The 16,898-nt window shown below is 39.3% G+C and overlaps 1 protein-coding gene across 1 annotated transcript; it reads right to left on the minus strand.

Annotated features, from left to right (window-relative positions):
- Window positions 1-5,255: 5,255 nt before the first annotated feature.
- Window positions 5,256-16,135, minus strand: LOC108277444 (A disintegrin and metalloproteinase with thrombospondin motifs 15). Its single transcript, XM_017490201.3, has 8 exons — window positions 14,409-16,135; window positions 10,507-10,639; window positions 9,863-10,027; window positions 8,768-9,051; window positions 8,471-8,648; window positions 8,139-8,314; window positions 7,496-7,671; window positions 5,256-7,408 (listed from the first exon to the last, which is right to left on the minus strand). Exons 1-8 carry the CDS (start codon window positions 15,312-15,314, stop codon window positions 6,640-6,642), a joined length of 2,787 nt encoding a protein of 928 aa, XP_017345690.2. The 5' UTR covers window positions 15,315-16,135; the 3' UTR covers window positions 5,256-6,639.
- Window positions 16,136-16,898: the final 763 nt, after the last annotated feature.

Consider the following 16,898-nt stretch of genomic DNA (forward strand, 5'->3'; position numbering starts at 1 on the left):
TGCTGACACGCACAGCCAAGTGCTGCTCACGCCACAGCCTGCCGACACGCCCAGCCAAGTTCCTCTCACGCCCCAGTCTGCCGACACGCCCAGCCAAGTTCCGCTCACGCCCCAGTCTGCCAACACGCCCAGCCAAGTTCCGCTCACGCCCCAGTCTGCCGACACGCCCAGCCAAGTTCCGCTCACACCCCAGTCTGCTGACACGCTCTGCCTTCATGCTCCGACGAGGACGTCGCCCTGCTTCCCTGCTCTGCCGAGTACAGTGCTCTGTTTAACTGCGCCGCCGAGGACGTCACTCTGCCTTCATGCTCCGACGAGGACGTCGCCCCGCTTTCATGCTCCGCCGAGGACATCGCTCTGCCCTCATGCTCCGCCGAGGTCGTCGCTCAGCCTGTCTGCCCAGCTGAGGTCTTTGCTCTGCCTCCCTGTTCAGCGGAGGACGTCGCTCGGCTTCCCTGTTCAGCTGAGGACGTCGCTCCGCCTACCTGCGCCGCCAAGAACACCGTGCAGTTTCCTGGCTCTTCTTGGGACATTCAGCCCAGGGGGCTGGGGCCGCCAACGAAATGAGATGACTCATGGCACTCCGGGAGGAGTGTCTTTGGGGGGGTTCTGTCACGATTCCCCCTTGAAGCAGCGTGCTCTAAGCGCGAATGCGCGAGCACCTGCTTTTCCGTTGTTGACCGTAATGACATCTGGACACGTTTTGTTTATGTTTCTGTCATGTCTCCTCCCTGTTCTGTCATTGGCTGGGATTTCACGTGGGTCTGTATTGCTCTCAGCTGCTAGCGGTTTAGATGCTGATCATGTCCGCATATATACCGCGCGCTTCCCAGCACACAACGCAGAAGATTAATATCATAGAGTTAGTTTAGTTCGTATCGTAGTCATAGTCACGGTCCATGTTTAGAATTAGTTTAGTTCGTATCGTAGTCATAGTCATAATCAGTCACGTTCCATGTTTAGAGTTAGTTCGCGCTGGATTATCCGCTTCCAGTTCCTCGTCATAGTTCGTTTCTCGTTTTGTTTATCGAACTTGTTTTCCGTGACCACGACCTAGATTCCAGACTTGCCCCGTGTATGCCTGTTTGCCAATCGCCTGACCTCTTGCATGTTTGTGGATTACATTTTGGATCACGTTTTGGATTTGTCTGCCTGTCTCTCTGTCAAATAAACAACTGTTCATACTGCACTTGCATCCGTCCTATCTCTGCTTCGTCACGATTCGTGACAGATGTTACACAGTGGTAAACAGTTGACTGTCCCAACTTTTTTGGATTGTGTTGCAGTCATCAGATTTTAAATGAGTGTATATTTTAAAAAATAAATTAAATTCACAAAGTAAAACATCAAATAAAGTGTTAATAATGTGTTTTCAATATAGTACAAGGTGAACTAAGTTTTCAAATGACTCTTTTTATTTTATTTATTTATTTATTTGCATTTTCCATACTTCCCCAACTTTAATTGTAATTTGGAGATCTTTTTAAATCCCTTGCCAGACTCATAGGCAACCACAACTTTTTTTCTGAAGGCCTTATAGAACTCTTTAGATCTTGGCATGATGACTCCACACACTTCAATAGCAAAGGGAACACCAGACACTAGATATGAGAGGGGTATGAATAAGACTGGTTCCACCTGCACTCCCTAAGCAGGTTATAATCACTGGCACCCAATCTTCAACACCTGAAGGTGTGATAAATGTAGGAGTGTATTTACTTTTTCCATGTGACTGATCTGTTTTTGTTAATTTAATTTAATTTTATTTTTTTTGTCATTTGATAGAGTGTGTCAACTTTATTAATAGGCACTGTTTCAAAGAGGATCAAATGTTTGCTTATTAGAATACTTTCTGGAGGCACTGTAGGTGTTTATTCTCCACTCCATGTTTGACAGAGATGTCACATGCCAGAGCAAACCAAACCATAACCACTTCAAATTGGCTTATTTATAACCATAAACTAATAGTTAAGCATTAAAACTAACTGTTGCTTCCATTCAGTAATGCTTGTATATACCTAGACCTTCACAAATTTTAGATGAATACCCCAGATCTAAAAGATTCCCTCAGGAATTTGTGGAAAGTCTTTCAGTTCACTCTTATCCCAGGGGTTGTTACCTACTTTTTCTGTCCTGAACATGCCAGATTTTCAGAAGTTCCCCTGCTCAGCCTTGACCCTGCTTCATGCAGTTTATAGGCCCTCATTATTATGTGAGATTCTTCACTAGCCTCAGCCTTTGAACAATGCTTCAAAAAGCTGCGCCTCACATGGTGCCACCAAACAAGATGAAGGGAATCATCTTTCTTTTGTGCCATTACTAAAACAATAGTAAGTTGCTGTCACGCTTGACTTTTGAATTCCAGGGTGGTCCAAACAATGAATTAGTGGATAAAAAAGAGCTGAAAACTGACCATTTGACTACATAGCCCTATTGCTCTCTGAGACTGAATCAGACTCACAAGGCTTTGTTTTAAGTATGCTGTGGAAAAAAAGATTTCTTTTCTAATATCATTCAGGAACCAAAGCCTTCCAAAATCATCATTAAGTAAATCCATTGTACTCAATGCATTATCAATCTTGCTTCACTTCTTCACATTCAAAGAGATGAATATTTCTTTTTTACAAACTAAATGTTTTGACAAAGGTCTGAATTTTTCCCAACACACAAATTCACAGACTTTTTCAGTTGGTAAAGCTTTTTACTACCAAATTTCAGTCTGCTAGTGAAGTCACTAATATGGCCTTCAGGTGACATTATCCTCTGAAACGCTGATCATAAAGATTTTCTTGGATATTTGACATTCCAAATGGTGGGATTTGCCAGTTCAAGGGCACAAAAGATCCAAAGCTGCGGAAAATATTTAGCCAGCAGGGTTAAAGGCCATGTGACAGCTGTTTGAAAAGGAGACCAGTCATCTCCTTTACAAAGGGTGAAACATGGGGAAGCATCTCTTCTAACTTATTGTTGCTGGCCATCCACAGGCTTTTGTATGAAATGAAAGGCATCACAGGTTAGAAGTTTTGAGAGTGTGCATTTTCTCTTTTGTTCCCCACTTAAAAAAAAAAATCTCCAGTTCATGATTCAGTTATCCAATTTTAAAATGTATAACTGAATAATGAAAGTGAGCTGCTATAACATAAGTGATATCAGGAACTAACCTGTTACGCTGATGTTCCACAACATTAAATGTAACTACACTATATGGCTAAATGTTTGTGGATACCTGACCATCACACCCATGTGCTTTCTGAACATCCCCTTCTAGATTTAGGCCCCTTTATAATAACCTTCACACTTCTGGGAAGGTTTTCCACTAGATTTTGGAGCATGGCTGTGCAACTGGTTGCTCATTCAGCTACAAGCGCATTAGTGAGGTCAGACACTGATGTCGGATGAGGTTACCTGGAGTGCAGTCAGTGTTCTAGTTCATATCAAAGGTGTTTATTTGGGTTGAGTTCAGCCAGTCAAGTTCTTCCACTCCAACCTTGGTACACCATGTCATTATAAACCATTCCATGCAGGAGTTTTTTATGATTGTTGAGGCCAAAAATGCTTGATTTTGTTGTGGCTTTTTAAAAAATGTGCGGTGTAACTTGCCGTGTTTTTGTACTTTAAAAAAATGTTTTTTTAGGAAAACTACTTGAATTGGCGAAATTGCAATTGCCGAAATTGTTTTGTATGGACTTTTGCAGTGATGTTTGTTGGTAAATCTTAAACACTTAAAATCTGTATCCTGTGTTTATATGTTTCTGGAAAGATGCTTTGAGACAATGTCCATTCTTAAAAGCGCTATACAAATAAAACTGAATTGAATTGAATTGAAGTAAATGAGACCTTTTAGCTGTACTCGTGTTTGTCAAACGGGAATCAAAGAGGGCTTTTGCTGAATGCGCTTTGTGATGATGTCACATGACACGTTTTGGCACAAATCTGCAGAAAATCTGCAGTAATTTTGAAAAATAGCAAGGTCCTGCAAATATTGCAGCATTTCCTTGATTTTGCATTCATTTTTGTGATTGCAAAATCAGGAGGGACTGAGAAACCTTACTTTGTGCACAGGGCATTGACATGCTAGAACAGGTTTGGGCCCCTTAATTTCAGTGAAGGGAAATTGTAATGCTATAGCATAGAAATACATCTTATACACAATTGTATGCTTCTAACTTTGTGGCAACAGTTTACGAAAGTCCCACATATGAGTGTGATGGTCAGGTGTCCACATACTTTAGACCATCCAATATATGTATGTATGTGTATATATACATCTCTCTCTCTCTCTCTCTCTCTCTCTCTCTCTCTCTATATATATATATATATATATATATATATATATTGCAATAATGCAATTAACTCTCCATATGCCATTATATTACACTATATCACCAAAACATATCACTTTTTTGATCATGCCATTCCAGATTCCTTTCTCCTCTGTGCAGTTATAATAAACTTCACTCTTCTTAGAAGGCTTTCCAATAGATTTTAGGGCGTGGCTGTGGGGATTTGTGATCATTCAGCCACAAGCACATTAGTGAGGTTGGGGAATGTGTCGGGTAAAGAGGCCTGGACTGTAGTCAGTTCTCCAGTTCATCCCAAAGGTGTTCAGTCACATTGCGCTCAGGCTCTGTGCAGGACACTGCAGTTCTTCCATTCCAAACATTGCAAACCATGTCATCATAAAGCTTGCTTTGTGCACAGGGGCACTGTTCCATTCATGCTGGAAGAGTTTTGAGCCCCTTAGTTCCAGTGAAGGGAAATTGTAATGCTCCAGTATTCAAAGACATCTTATACAATTGTGTGTTTCCAACTTTATGGCAGCAATTTAGGGAAGTACCACATATGAGTGTGATGGTCAGGTATCCACATACTTTTGGCCATATAGTGTATAAACTGATCACACCTATGATGTGTCGGTGTCGTTAAATAAGAAAAAAAAAAAGGCTAGCAATGGAAAATTGCTATGGTATAAGAGGAATAAAATATTTTAACACGTGCTGTTATTGGTAAATAAACAGTTTTTGGGTGGTAACAATAAATATTTGCACCTTTACACCACCCCGTTATTATTTTCCTATAACGGCTCACTGTGCCTTATTTATCTTACACAAATATAGACTTCATCATAAAAACCTGTTTCCGCTTCAGCTTCAACTAATCAGTATTGGCAGAACAAGTTATGCACCAGTCTTTTAACTCCATATAGCATTTCTTGCCAGATATATAATTGCTATATCTTATTATAAAAGATTCCTTCTGATATTAAACTGATATTTTAATATATCTTTTAAAAAGCATAAACTTGCATAAAACATAGTAGTTATCTTTGTGTGCAGTTAGACATGAAATGTGGGAGTGGGTCTCATACTCCTTGATAATAGAAAAGGATTATTAGGCATGTGGTAGGCTGTGGCTGTTTTTCTAGGAGACACAGAACAGATGTATCAGCAGAATTATAGTGTGCAGTGTAAGCACTAATAATTTCCAACTCTATCACGGAGCTTAGTGACTGCAGCTTGGCAAAATGATCTAATCCTCTACTCTCTGTTGCTTGGAGACAAATATCAAACCTGTATTTTATATGCTTTGTATCAAAAAGATTAAGTATGTAATTTAAATTCATGCATAAATGTTTATTTATGCACAGTTAACATAATGTATACACAGTATACAAAGGAACCTGGTAGCAAAATATAAGTGCTTCTTACTACACTAAAAGATACAACATACAGAACTAATCCTCAAAACTTGGTTTTTAGAAAGAATAAAAAAGTTTCCTAACCCTTCGTAACTAAAATCATAAAAAGCAATAGATATTTGTCTAACTAGACACAATAAAGCTCCTCAAATACAGCAGAGAATAAAACCAATACACACAAGTGTGTTCAGTTACTTTAGAGGAACATGGGGAACATGATGGGAACCGTCATCATGTTTGCAGCTAGAGTGTACTGATAGGGTAAAATAATCACACAGATGGGAAATAGAGTATTGAACACATTACAAATGCCTACATTTAAATGTTATTTATCTAACGGTTAAAAATGTTTAAAATAGGAAATGACAGATATTTTATGACAAATAATTTTTGACTGTGTGGTTTTACTTGGGTTGCTGTTTAATTGTGAATGTAGATATACTAGAAAGCATGAAGTGGGATGATAGAGTATTTTGCAGCACCAAGGCAGAATCAATGAATGAACCCAATATTATAATATAATATTTTGTAGTGTAAGAGCAATGCTTCACATTTAATTCAAGCAGTTAAGAAAAATCAGATGCTTTCAGTGTAATCTCGAACCCTATTTATGACATTGTTTTGTATTTATCATTTTTTGCCGCATAAAGATGAATGTTATGATCAGACAACAAATGATCTACTATGAGTCAGTGTCTTTTCGAGGTAGGTCATGTGACTTCAAATCATCACAAAAATGATAAGGTTTTTACCTCAGCCTTTCCAGTCATGTATTTCTGCAGTCTCACCAATCACTGTCTCCTGTCACACAGCTGAGGTACCATGAGATACACAAGTGAAAACAAACGTAAATCAAGAGGTTTGTTTAGACTGAAAAGAACAGTTCTATAGACTATATGTCCACAATGCCCAAAGGAGTTTGAGCAAGTCTTAACAAGTCTCTAGCAGGTTTGAACAGTGCAGAAATCCAGTTCGTGGGGCTTCTTCTTGCTTGAGCAGCGGTCTCTTGGTAGGAGTAGCCCGGTTTGAGTGACACAGTGTAGAGGCCTTTTCTTGAAACCTTTCCCACAGCTTTTTGAGCAAGCAGACCACTCACCGATACTCCACATAGGGCAAGGGCCACCACACACCTTCTGAGAACTAGGCCTTTGGGTGCTGTCACAAAATGCAGTTGCTTTCCCATTTGAGTCTAGGCACTGAACACGTCTTTTCTGAAAGCCATTGCCACAGCTTACAGAACATTCTTCCCAGTCACTGGTAACCCATTTACTAGAAGGTTTCTGATAGGCTAACTTTTTTAGTTGCACCTTGTTGGTGTCTACCAGAATGCTGTTCTGTACATGCTTCCTTTCCTCCTTTTTCAGAATCTTCTCCTCCTTGTTATTGGTCAGGTAGTATGAATAGCGCACACGAGGAGGTGTCATTTTTCCCACGGACAGCACCTCCACTGTCAGGGGCTCCTGGAGAGGTCTCATTGCCTGCACCTTCTCCACAGCTGTGGATGTTCCACTGTAGCGTAGTGTAGTGTTATTTACAATTATATGTCGTCCAACAGTAGATACCACATAATTCCCATTGAGAAGATATTGACCATGAATGTTCTTGATGGCTAAGTAGTTGTCATCATTTGCCAAACCGCGATATCCACGTTGCCTGATGTCTATATTTGAGGCTCCGACTGGTAGAGTGATCACAAAGTTATATCCATGTCTAAAAAACAAGAACAGCTGTTATATTTTACATCTACTTTCTCATACACACTGTTTATAATATGGAAACACCTAAAATGGAACTTACACAGGTTTGGTGAACACTCCAGAGACTTTGTGGCAGTTCTGGTTGTTCCCTCCACACACTCCACACTTGTCAAATTTTACGCTGGAGCCCAGCTTTCCATCACAACCTGCTTTAATGCACTTCCCTTGAACACAAACTGCTGAAGTATCTGGGGAGCAGAGTGTTCCATCCACAACCTGCTCTTACAGATAAAACACTCTGTCAGTGCACTCTGCTTAACAACTCTAATGGCTAATGTATTTACACTAACAATGGCCACCTAATACAGAACACTCGGACAGAGATAAAAGGTGTTACATTATACAAAACCAAAAAAAAAAAGGGAGGTGGTTGAACATACCATACCAGCTACTCAGCCTCAGGGAAGTATAACGGGAGTATCACAGTCTGAGAGGTTCAGTCTGTCATTTGTTTATTTTGAACTGGTTCTGACCGAAACACTAGAGCTGCATATAATTCTGTGCACAACTACTCTTTCCTCTCCTGACTTGCCACTGATGTAACCAATAATTCTGGCCCCTCTTACTGTACACATTCACATATGGCATAGATAAGCTTCTAAAGTTATCATAACTATATAACTCATAAGATATTGAGGGTGTGTAACTTTTGACAGAACATACAGAGATATTGATGTCCACACCTTTGGAGCAAGTACGTAAAAGTATCCTGTGCCACTGGCTCTGCAGATAAGCTTGCATCTGTCTTTTGGAGAAACTCCGGAGTATTTAGGGACCCACATCACAGAGGGTCTAAGTCTGTTGGTGTTGAGGCTGAAGTTATTGAAGGACTCGCACTGCTCCTCACGAAAACTTTTGCCTGCCAAGTGTAGTACATCATCAGTATGTTTAATACACACATTCAGGGGCACATTACCACAAAGAAATATAAACTTACAAGTATCCTTGTGTATATCAGAAGAGATAAAACAGACGCCCTTGTGGAGGAGATATAAAGAAAATCCATCCTGCTTACCTGAATATTTGCATGGCTCCAGATTGCAGGAGCGATATTTTACACGCAGGCCTTGACAGTATTTGCCTCCATTTTCTGGAACAGGGCTGCTGCACTCCCTTTTTGCCAGCTGAACTCCTCCTCCACATGTTCGAGAGCAAGATCCATATGCTCCCCACTTAGCCCACTGTCCATCTACCTGTGATAGAAAACATTAAGAACCATCATGTACAGAATGTAATCTAGAAAAACAAAACATTAGCAGTTCAAACACTGCATTTAAAATGGAGCAATATTAGCAGGTTTTCATGCTCTCACCATTGGTTTAATGGTGGTGTTCCTATTACTGCAAGCACCCCCGTAGCATATCCTGCTGTTGCCACAGCTGGTGCCATCAGCCCAGGGGAAGTGGCGAGTCTGGCACACCAGCTGTCCCCTGGCCTTTCCTGTACACCACAGCTTTGAGCAGGCTTGCATGTACGGGCAGGGCTTGGACCCAGAGCCGAATGCCAACTCACATTGGCGGCTGAGGCTGTAAGCAATTCCCGGAGGATCATCTGGTAGCGCAAGCAGTTTCTGGGGCTTGTCCAGTAGACAGTCGCCTTTTGAAAACAGACCAGGACTTGAATATGTTGAATACAGCATACTTGCCATATTAAAAACATGAAACATTGATAACACTCAGAAAACGTGTAAGCAGATTTACTAACATGCTCCAAGGAGGACTGTGTCTTTCAAATAAACAAAGTAATGAATACTGTTGCCTTATGAATATGTAATTTGGAACATTTCTATTTAAAATGACAAAATACAAAGTGGTCTATGCAAATTGATTAATTTAGCATAAACAATGTTATTTACAAAACCTGTAAGTCACTTCTGGAACAGCGACTGTGTGAACAAATTAATATGAGTGAAGGGCAAGTATTACATTTGCTTGAGCCTGTTGGGAAAAAAGGTTCTCAAAATTATGACTTAATATTACGTGGTAAAGTTTTCATATTTGATACTAGTCACACACTTGATGCTAACAGCATTTAAAAAATACCTATGAAAATAACCATTTCTTTACATTTACCTTATGAACATTATACACACTCTTCAACTGAACATCTAAACTTGTTCAACTGAAACTTGAACAACTAAATTTGAGACATTTGAATATTTTGTATAAGCTGGTAGGTTTTCTGATGCTGTAAATTTTAAATGTAACTTTCATGAATCAGAAAACAACTGTATTAGAGTTTCAAGCTAAAACCCTATTCCTGATGCTCTCCTGTCTGAGCAGCCATGTCTGAATGCCAATATTGCATTGTGTAGTCGCTGTTGCTTCAGTGAGAGAGAGTGTGGTGTGTATCACATCTAGCATGTGAAAAAAGAGCCATTCTATGCAGGCAGCCTATGTGGACTTACCATGACCGGCATCTAGGAAGTTGGTCACAATGGCTGCACTGCAGCTGGACCAGGGACTGTTGTGATCGATCTGGATGAGGGTAGGGGACATCATGTGGTTGTCCTTTAGTTTCCCAAACATCTCACAGGCCTTCACATTGTCATGTGGCATATTGAGGACATGGCCTGGACATTGAAATAGTCACTGGGATGAAACAGGCCTGTATTGTGAAATCTTTTTTCTTTCTTTCTTTCTTTCTTTCTTTTTTTTTTTTTTTTACACCTAAGTTGTTTTTAACCCTTTGATTTAAATAAGATGCATGCAGTGCTTATGCACTTAGAGGCAGCATAGAAATTAATATTTTACATGTATTTGTTAGCATGTGGTAGTATTTACCCATCTGTTACTCTTTACAGTACTACTTTGACAGTGGTAAAGAAATGCTCTATAAACTGTTCTGTAAACATTCTAATACACGATGGCTTAACAGCAGTTTTCATCACTTTTGTCATTAATAGCAATTCCTTGACAGAAAATACTTCCGTTAAGGTCAAGGCCTACAGCTAAGACCAACAACTGACGTTAAAAATTATGCAGACAACTTTTCATACCATGTATTTACTGTGAAGTAAACTTGGAACATTAAAATAAACATTGAGCTTACCTAATTCATGTGCTGTGGTGAAGGCTGAGGGTAGGCCATCATCCTCAATAACTGAACAGCTTCTTTTGGGATCGCACATGGTTCCAACATCAGCCATTCCCAGAGTGTCACAGGTGGTAGCCCCACACAAGTCCTGGTGGAATTTTAAAAAGACCATGACCAGTAAGTAGAGATTTGATGTGAGACAGACTACAATGTAAGTGTTATTTTAAGCAGGCTTAGTTGTCCGACTGAATGTACAAATGAAAGTAAGAACTTCATTGTGGCTGAAATACCGATGTGATGTGCATCATGGGGTTTCTGCTTGGTAGTGATCAGCAAACTGGGCTGTGAATATTATTGTCTGGCCAAATAATGAGAAGTGTCATTCTAAATGACCAACGGGGGTGGCCAAGAATTTCTATGAAAATCTGTAGTCAAAACACAGATCATAACTGCGAAAGAATTATCATGGTATTGCCAGCTGTTGCCTCCATGAATAAAAAATTATTAGGCGCGAATGAATGGCAAGAAATTTTAACTTAATGAAGGATTTTACTGAACAGTTTATTCCTTATATGGTGAAAAGCATCGCGCACTGTCAGACTGAAATGAAAGGAAAACACACTTTGAGAAACGGTAAGTTTTTTTCTCATAATGTTACTGTATTCATATTAATACTTAATACTTCCTAGCTGTGCCCAAACTCCAGCAACTGTTAAAAGTTTACACTCCAATTACAGTGCTGTGATTTCTGATTTCTTCTCTTTGTGTACATCTCATACTAAATAGTTTCAGAAATAAAAACAAAATCTAAGACAAAACAAAGGCAACCTGAGTAAACACAAAATACAGTTTTTGAATGTTAATGTTATTTATTGAAGCAAAAACGTTATCCAATACCAACTGGACCTGTGTGAAAATGTATTTGCCCCCATAGTTACTAATTTGTCACTAAGTCCCCAAATGTATGAAACATGCATTCATAATGGGGTTCAGCTGGACTAGACACAACTAGGCCTGATTACTGCAAATGCTGTTCAATCAAATCTACACTTAAATAGAACTTTTTCAACTGCATGAAGTTGGTTAAAAGGTCTTACCCAGTAATACACTATGGCAAAATTGAAGGAAATTCCAGAAATTATGAGGAAGAAGGTGACTGAAATACATCAGTCTGGGAAGGGTTAGAAAGCTATTTCAAAGGCTCTGGGACTTTGAAACCACGGCAAGAGGCATTATCTCCAAATGTAAAAACTCGGCACAGTGGTGAACCTTCCCAGAAGCGTCCGACCTTCCAAAATTCCTCCAAGAGCACAGCAATACTCATCCAGGACATCACAAAAGAGCCAAGGATATCATCAAAGGACCAACAGGTTTCTCTTGCATCAATAAAGGTCACTGTTAATGACTCCTCTATCAGAAAGACACTAGGGGAAAATGGCCTCCATGGAAGAGTGGCGAGGTGAAAACCACTGCTAACCCAGAAGAACATTAAGGCTCATCTGAATTTTGCCAAAACACACCTTGATGATCCTCAAAGCTTTTGGGAGGATGTTCTAGGGACTGATAAGTCAAAAGTGGAACTGTTTGGAAGACAGGGGTCCTATTACATCTGGCATAAACCAAACACAGAATCCTTATGGTCAAGCATGGTGGTGGAAGTGTGATGGTGTGGGGATGCTTTGCTGTTTCAGGGCCTGGGCAACTTGCAACAATTGAGGGAAACATGAATTCTGCTCTCTGCTACAAAATCCTAAAGGTGAATATCTGGTCTTCAGTCTGTAAATTGAAACTCAAGCACAACTGGATTATGCAGCAAGACAATGATCCAAAGCATAGGATCAAGTCCTAATCCTAGAAGTAAGTGAAAGACTGATCTCTAGTATCAGAAGCGTTTGGTTGCAGTTATTGTTGCTAAAGGTGACGCAACCAGATTTTATGTTTAAGGGGGAAATTAGTTTTTCACACTGGTGATAGGTGTTGGATCACTTGTTTTTGCTTTTATAAAATAATTTTAAAATAAAATCTGTAGTGTGTGTTTACTCAGGTTGCCTTTGTTTTGTGTTGTATTTCATTTGAAGATATAAAACTATTTAGTATGAGATATACACAAAACAGAAGAAATCAGGATGAAGCAAATACTTTTTTCACAGCACTGTGCTTGGCCATATGTTGAAATATGTGTACTCTTATTTATGTAATGAAGAGGTCCAGAGTATTTTCCACAATCAACCAAATATTACATAAAGCACACAAATCAGCATAGTGCAATACCGTGGTGTTTTTACTTGAGAATAAAAGGTTATTCCTACACCAGAGCTTGAGCTTAAATGCGTTAAGGATTCGACAGCAACAACTTGGCATTGACCCTGTGAACACTTGAGTCATGGTCAAGTATTTCAAGCACTTTGCTACCACTGTTATAGGGGAATTCCATACATTTTCTTTCTTTCTTTTTTTCTTTCTTTCTTTCTGTTTTATTTATTTATTTATTTATACTATTTCTGGATAATTTACTACACAGTGTTTTCTTGTGTCTTTGTGAAGTATGTTTTGTCCCTTCACATTTTTTGGCTTTCTTTTTGAACCCTAGTCTGTGTAACATTTATCTCTATGGAATAACATTTGTTGTACTCCTTGCTTGTGTTTTAAACCTTATAACCCACGACTTATTGTACATAACATAGATGCTATACTGTATGTGTACTGTCTATACCGCTCACACATGTAGCCTACATTTTCTGCATAAACATGTATCCTCTTGTAACTTTCTCATCCTAGTTCCTATGTACTATGTAGCATTTAGAAATGACAGATAAACACTATTACAGAATGCCAACAAATATTCTTCAACAACTTCACTGGTATTTGGGTTAACAAACAGCTTGCATTTGTATTGTAGATATCATGACCCTTTTGCATGACAAAGATTTTCATACAACATTATTTGTCTAATTTGTATGACAAACATATTCAAGTATAATTTGTTTTAAAACCACTGTTTATTTCTCAATGAATTAACTATACTGCATTTGTGAGAAATCAACAAAATTCCCCTTTTAAGCATTCTCACATACCCATGCATGTTACAGAGTATATAATCTGACATTGTGGCTTTCAGGGAATTTCAAAGAAGAGTGCCTTTATGGTATATTATAGTGTGTGCGCTGGTCCTGGGGGATCCCTCTTATAGCACACTTTAGCTTTGCTGATTAGCTGGATCAGGTGAGTATTAAGCAAAGAAAACCTATGGAGCCTAGATTCCCAGGACTACAGTTTACTACACTACCTCTGTTACACACTATATGGCCAAAGGTTTGTAGACACCTGACCATCACCCCCATATGTGGTTGTTCCCTAGACTGTTGCCACAAATTTGGAAGCACACAATTGTATAGAATGTCTTTGTACGCTCTAGCATTACAATTTTCCTTCACTGGAGCTATGAGGCCCAAACCTGTTCCAGCATGACAATGTCACTGTGCACAAAGCCAGATCCATGAAGACATGGTTTGCCAAGTTTGGAGTTGCAGAACATGAGTGGCCTGCACAGAGCACTGACCTCAACTCCACTAAACACCTTTTAGATGAATTAAAACACTGACTGCACTCCAGACCTCCTTGCCCAACATCAGTGTCTGACCTCACTAATGATTTTGTGGTTTCAATGGGCAATGCTCCAAAATCTAATGGAAAGCCTTCCCAGAAGAGTTTAGGTTATTATAACAGCGAAAGGGGACTAAATCTGGAAGCAGATGTTCAAAAAGTGTATGCAAACATTTGGCCATAGATTGTACATCTATAATGTATTTATATATTTTGGTTGTGCACACGTGTTGAGCACAATCATTCATTATACACAGAAACAAGTAAAACCTGCCTGCTGTGATTAAGTGAAGTGATACACGACTCTTCCTTACCTGCTTTGTGAACAGAATAGCAGTGTCCCAGTACTCAGGGTGTTTGTCATTCACCTTGTTCAACCTTCTCTGCCAGGTGCAGAAGTTGCGTAGTGTGACAGCAGCATTGCTGGAAATCTTGGGTCCTTCCTCAGGCTCATAAATCACCAGCATATCCACTACTACAATGTTGATGAGGTTCATAATGCTGGGGTGCCGGTACAGCTTGGCGACAACAGCCATGAGAGTCAAAAGGTAATGTCTCAGGTCGTCCCCATGGAACTTGGCCATGGACTCGTCAGCTACAATCAACACCTCCACATACCTGGACAGAGAAACAAATCTTTTGGACCTGTTTGTGCCTTTCAGAGCAGTCTTTTTTCGTATTTCCGCGTGCGCCTTTACGCGCTCGGGCATTTGCGGTGGTTCTGCAGCGCCTTGGTTCAATCCAGATGTTACTCCGCATCTTGACGTGACATTACGGGGAAACCGGCGGCGTATAACGTGCGTCTTTCCAGCGCTTGAGGGAAATCCATCACCGGTCTCATTCCCTCTGACCTGGAAATCGTATTCCATACCGTTATAAGAAAACGCACCGCGCACTCCTCCACACACACTGAGAGCCGCGGAGGAAGAAGGGTCCGAGTTCACATCCCCGGAGTAGAAGCAGCTGCGCAGAGAGGACACTTTTGAGAGGATATGTTTCTCATATGCGACGTCAGGTGCAAGAAAACTAGAGTCGGGTACAACGTTCAGATGGAAGAGCTGTTTAAAAGCCTTTATTTGAAAAACCATGTTGCGATCAATTCTTCTGTCCCCGTTCTCACTGCCAAGTTGCACAAGTTCGCAAAAATCTAGTTCTACGCACATGTATAAATTGGTAATAAGCAGGAAGTTTAAAACATAAAACACCTGCTGGCCGTACATTGTTAATTAGTGCAGAGATGCCCTCCAAAAATACCATGCAAGAATTTGTAGTGCTCTTAATGGCATGTCTTAATTATCCTATATCAGCAAAATGACCTCAGTAATCCATGGCTGTGCAGACCCGTCTGTCCTCTGTCAGGTTTCATCTCTTGCGTCATATGTAAACAATTCACGCTGAAGTGAGAGTGGTTAGGGAGCTGAGAGCTGATTGGGTACTTGCTCAGCTCGCCTGAATAACGCTGAAGCTGGAGGGACATCTAGGCGTGGCCTTAACCGATGGTGCAAAATCATATGAAGTGTAAACGCATAATCGATGGGAAAGTGCGCACTTTTCCAGATACTATGTAGACTATGTTTGTGGTAAACCCTAGCTGCTGTATAGTAACTGAATGAAATGAAATTCTGTAACTAAAAGAATATGTTTAGGAAACATTTCCGTGTTTATAGTTCTAATATACATATTTTATTTTAGTTTATTTTGCTTAATGAATGCTTGATTTTAAGAGTTTCCCCAAGTGTGATAAATGCGCCAAAGGCCACCTTATGTATTCACAAAGAAGCAAATTTCCGCCCTCTTGTGTTCGACTTTTGTCACCATTTCCTTTGAAATATCGTTCATGCGTAGTTACAGGTCTGTGCATTTAAAACTAGTAAGTAAACATGATTTAAAAAAAAAAAAATGCTGACCATACCTTATCACATACCTTACTAACTGAAAGAAAAATATTTTGGTGTTTGAGGTTTTGGGGTTATAAAAGCAAAAGCAGAAGCAAAAATTTTAGGGACATCCCAATAGTATAGTACCTTTTTTGTCCCACCATAAACTTTTAGAGAAGACATGCACTATAACTATAAGATAAGACATGTTGTCTTGTAACAAAAACTCAAATGAAATGACAAAAATGTGGTTTAAAAAAATATTGTATAGTCAAATTGTTATATGTCTCATTTAATGGTGAAAATAAATCATTTGCATTATTAATTAATTTTAAGTAATAATAATTATACATTTAAGCTGTATCACACAATGTTACTGAAACCCATTTAAGTAAGAGTAAAACCAACAAAACACAAGAAAACAATAAGCAAACAAACAAACAAACAAACACAAAGATGCATTATCAAGCACCTTTCTAACAGCATGGCCAAGAGAAAAGCAAGTCCCCTCAACTATTTGCTATATATATATATATATATATATATATATATATATATATATATATATATATATATATATATATATATATATTAAGTTATTAATGCCAAATAATGTATGATGAAAATTTACCGATTGATCTTAAAACACTATAGGGCCCCATTCCTATATATTGCCTAGGGCACTAAAATCACACCTGGTTCCAAAGTTATCATTCTTTACTGAATAATGTTTAAAATTATCCTGGATCTTCAACTCTATTCCTTGTACACCTATAACAAACAAGTTGTTTTTGAAGACAATTGATGCCTCACATTTACTCTAATAGTGGAATGTCCCTTTAACCAGCAACAAGTAATAGCGTAATTTTAATTTATTACTTAAATGATGAATAAAATAGGCTTCACAAGGCTTCACAAGGTTTTACA

The sequence above is a fragment of the Ictalurus punctatus genome, chromosome 17 (assembly GCF_001660625.3).
Source record: "Ictalurus punctatus breed USDA103 chromosome 17, Coco_2.0, whole genome shotgun sequence".
NCBI lineage: Eukaryota > Metazoa > Chordata > Actinopteri > Siluriformes > Ictaluridae > Ictalurus > Ictalurus punctatus.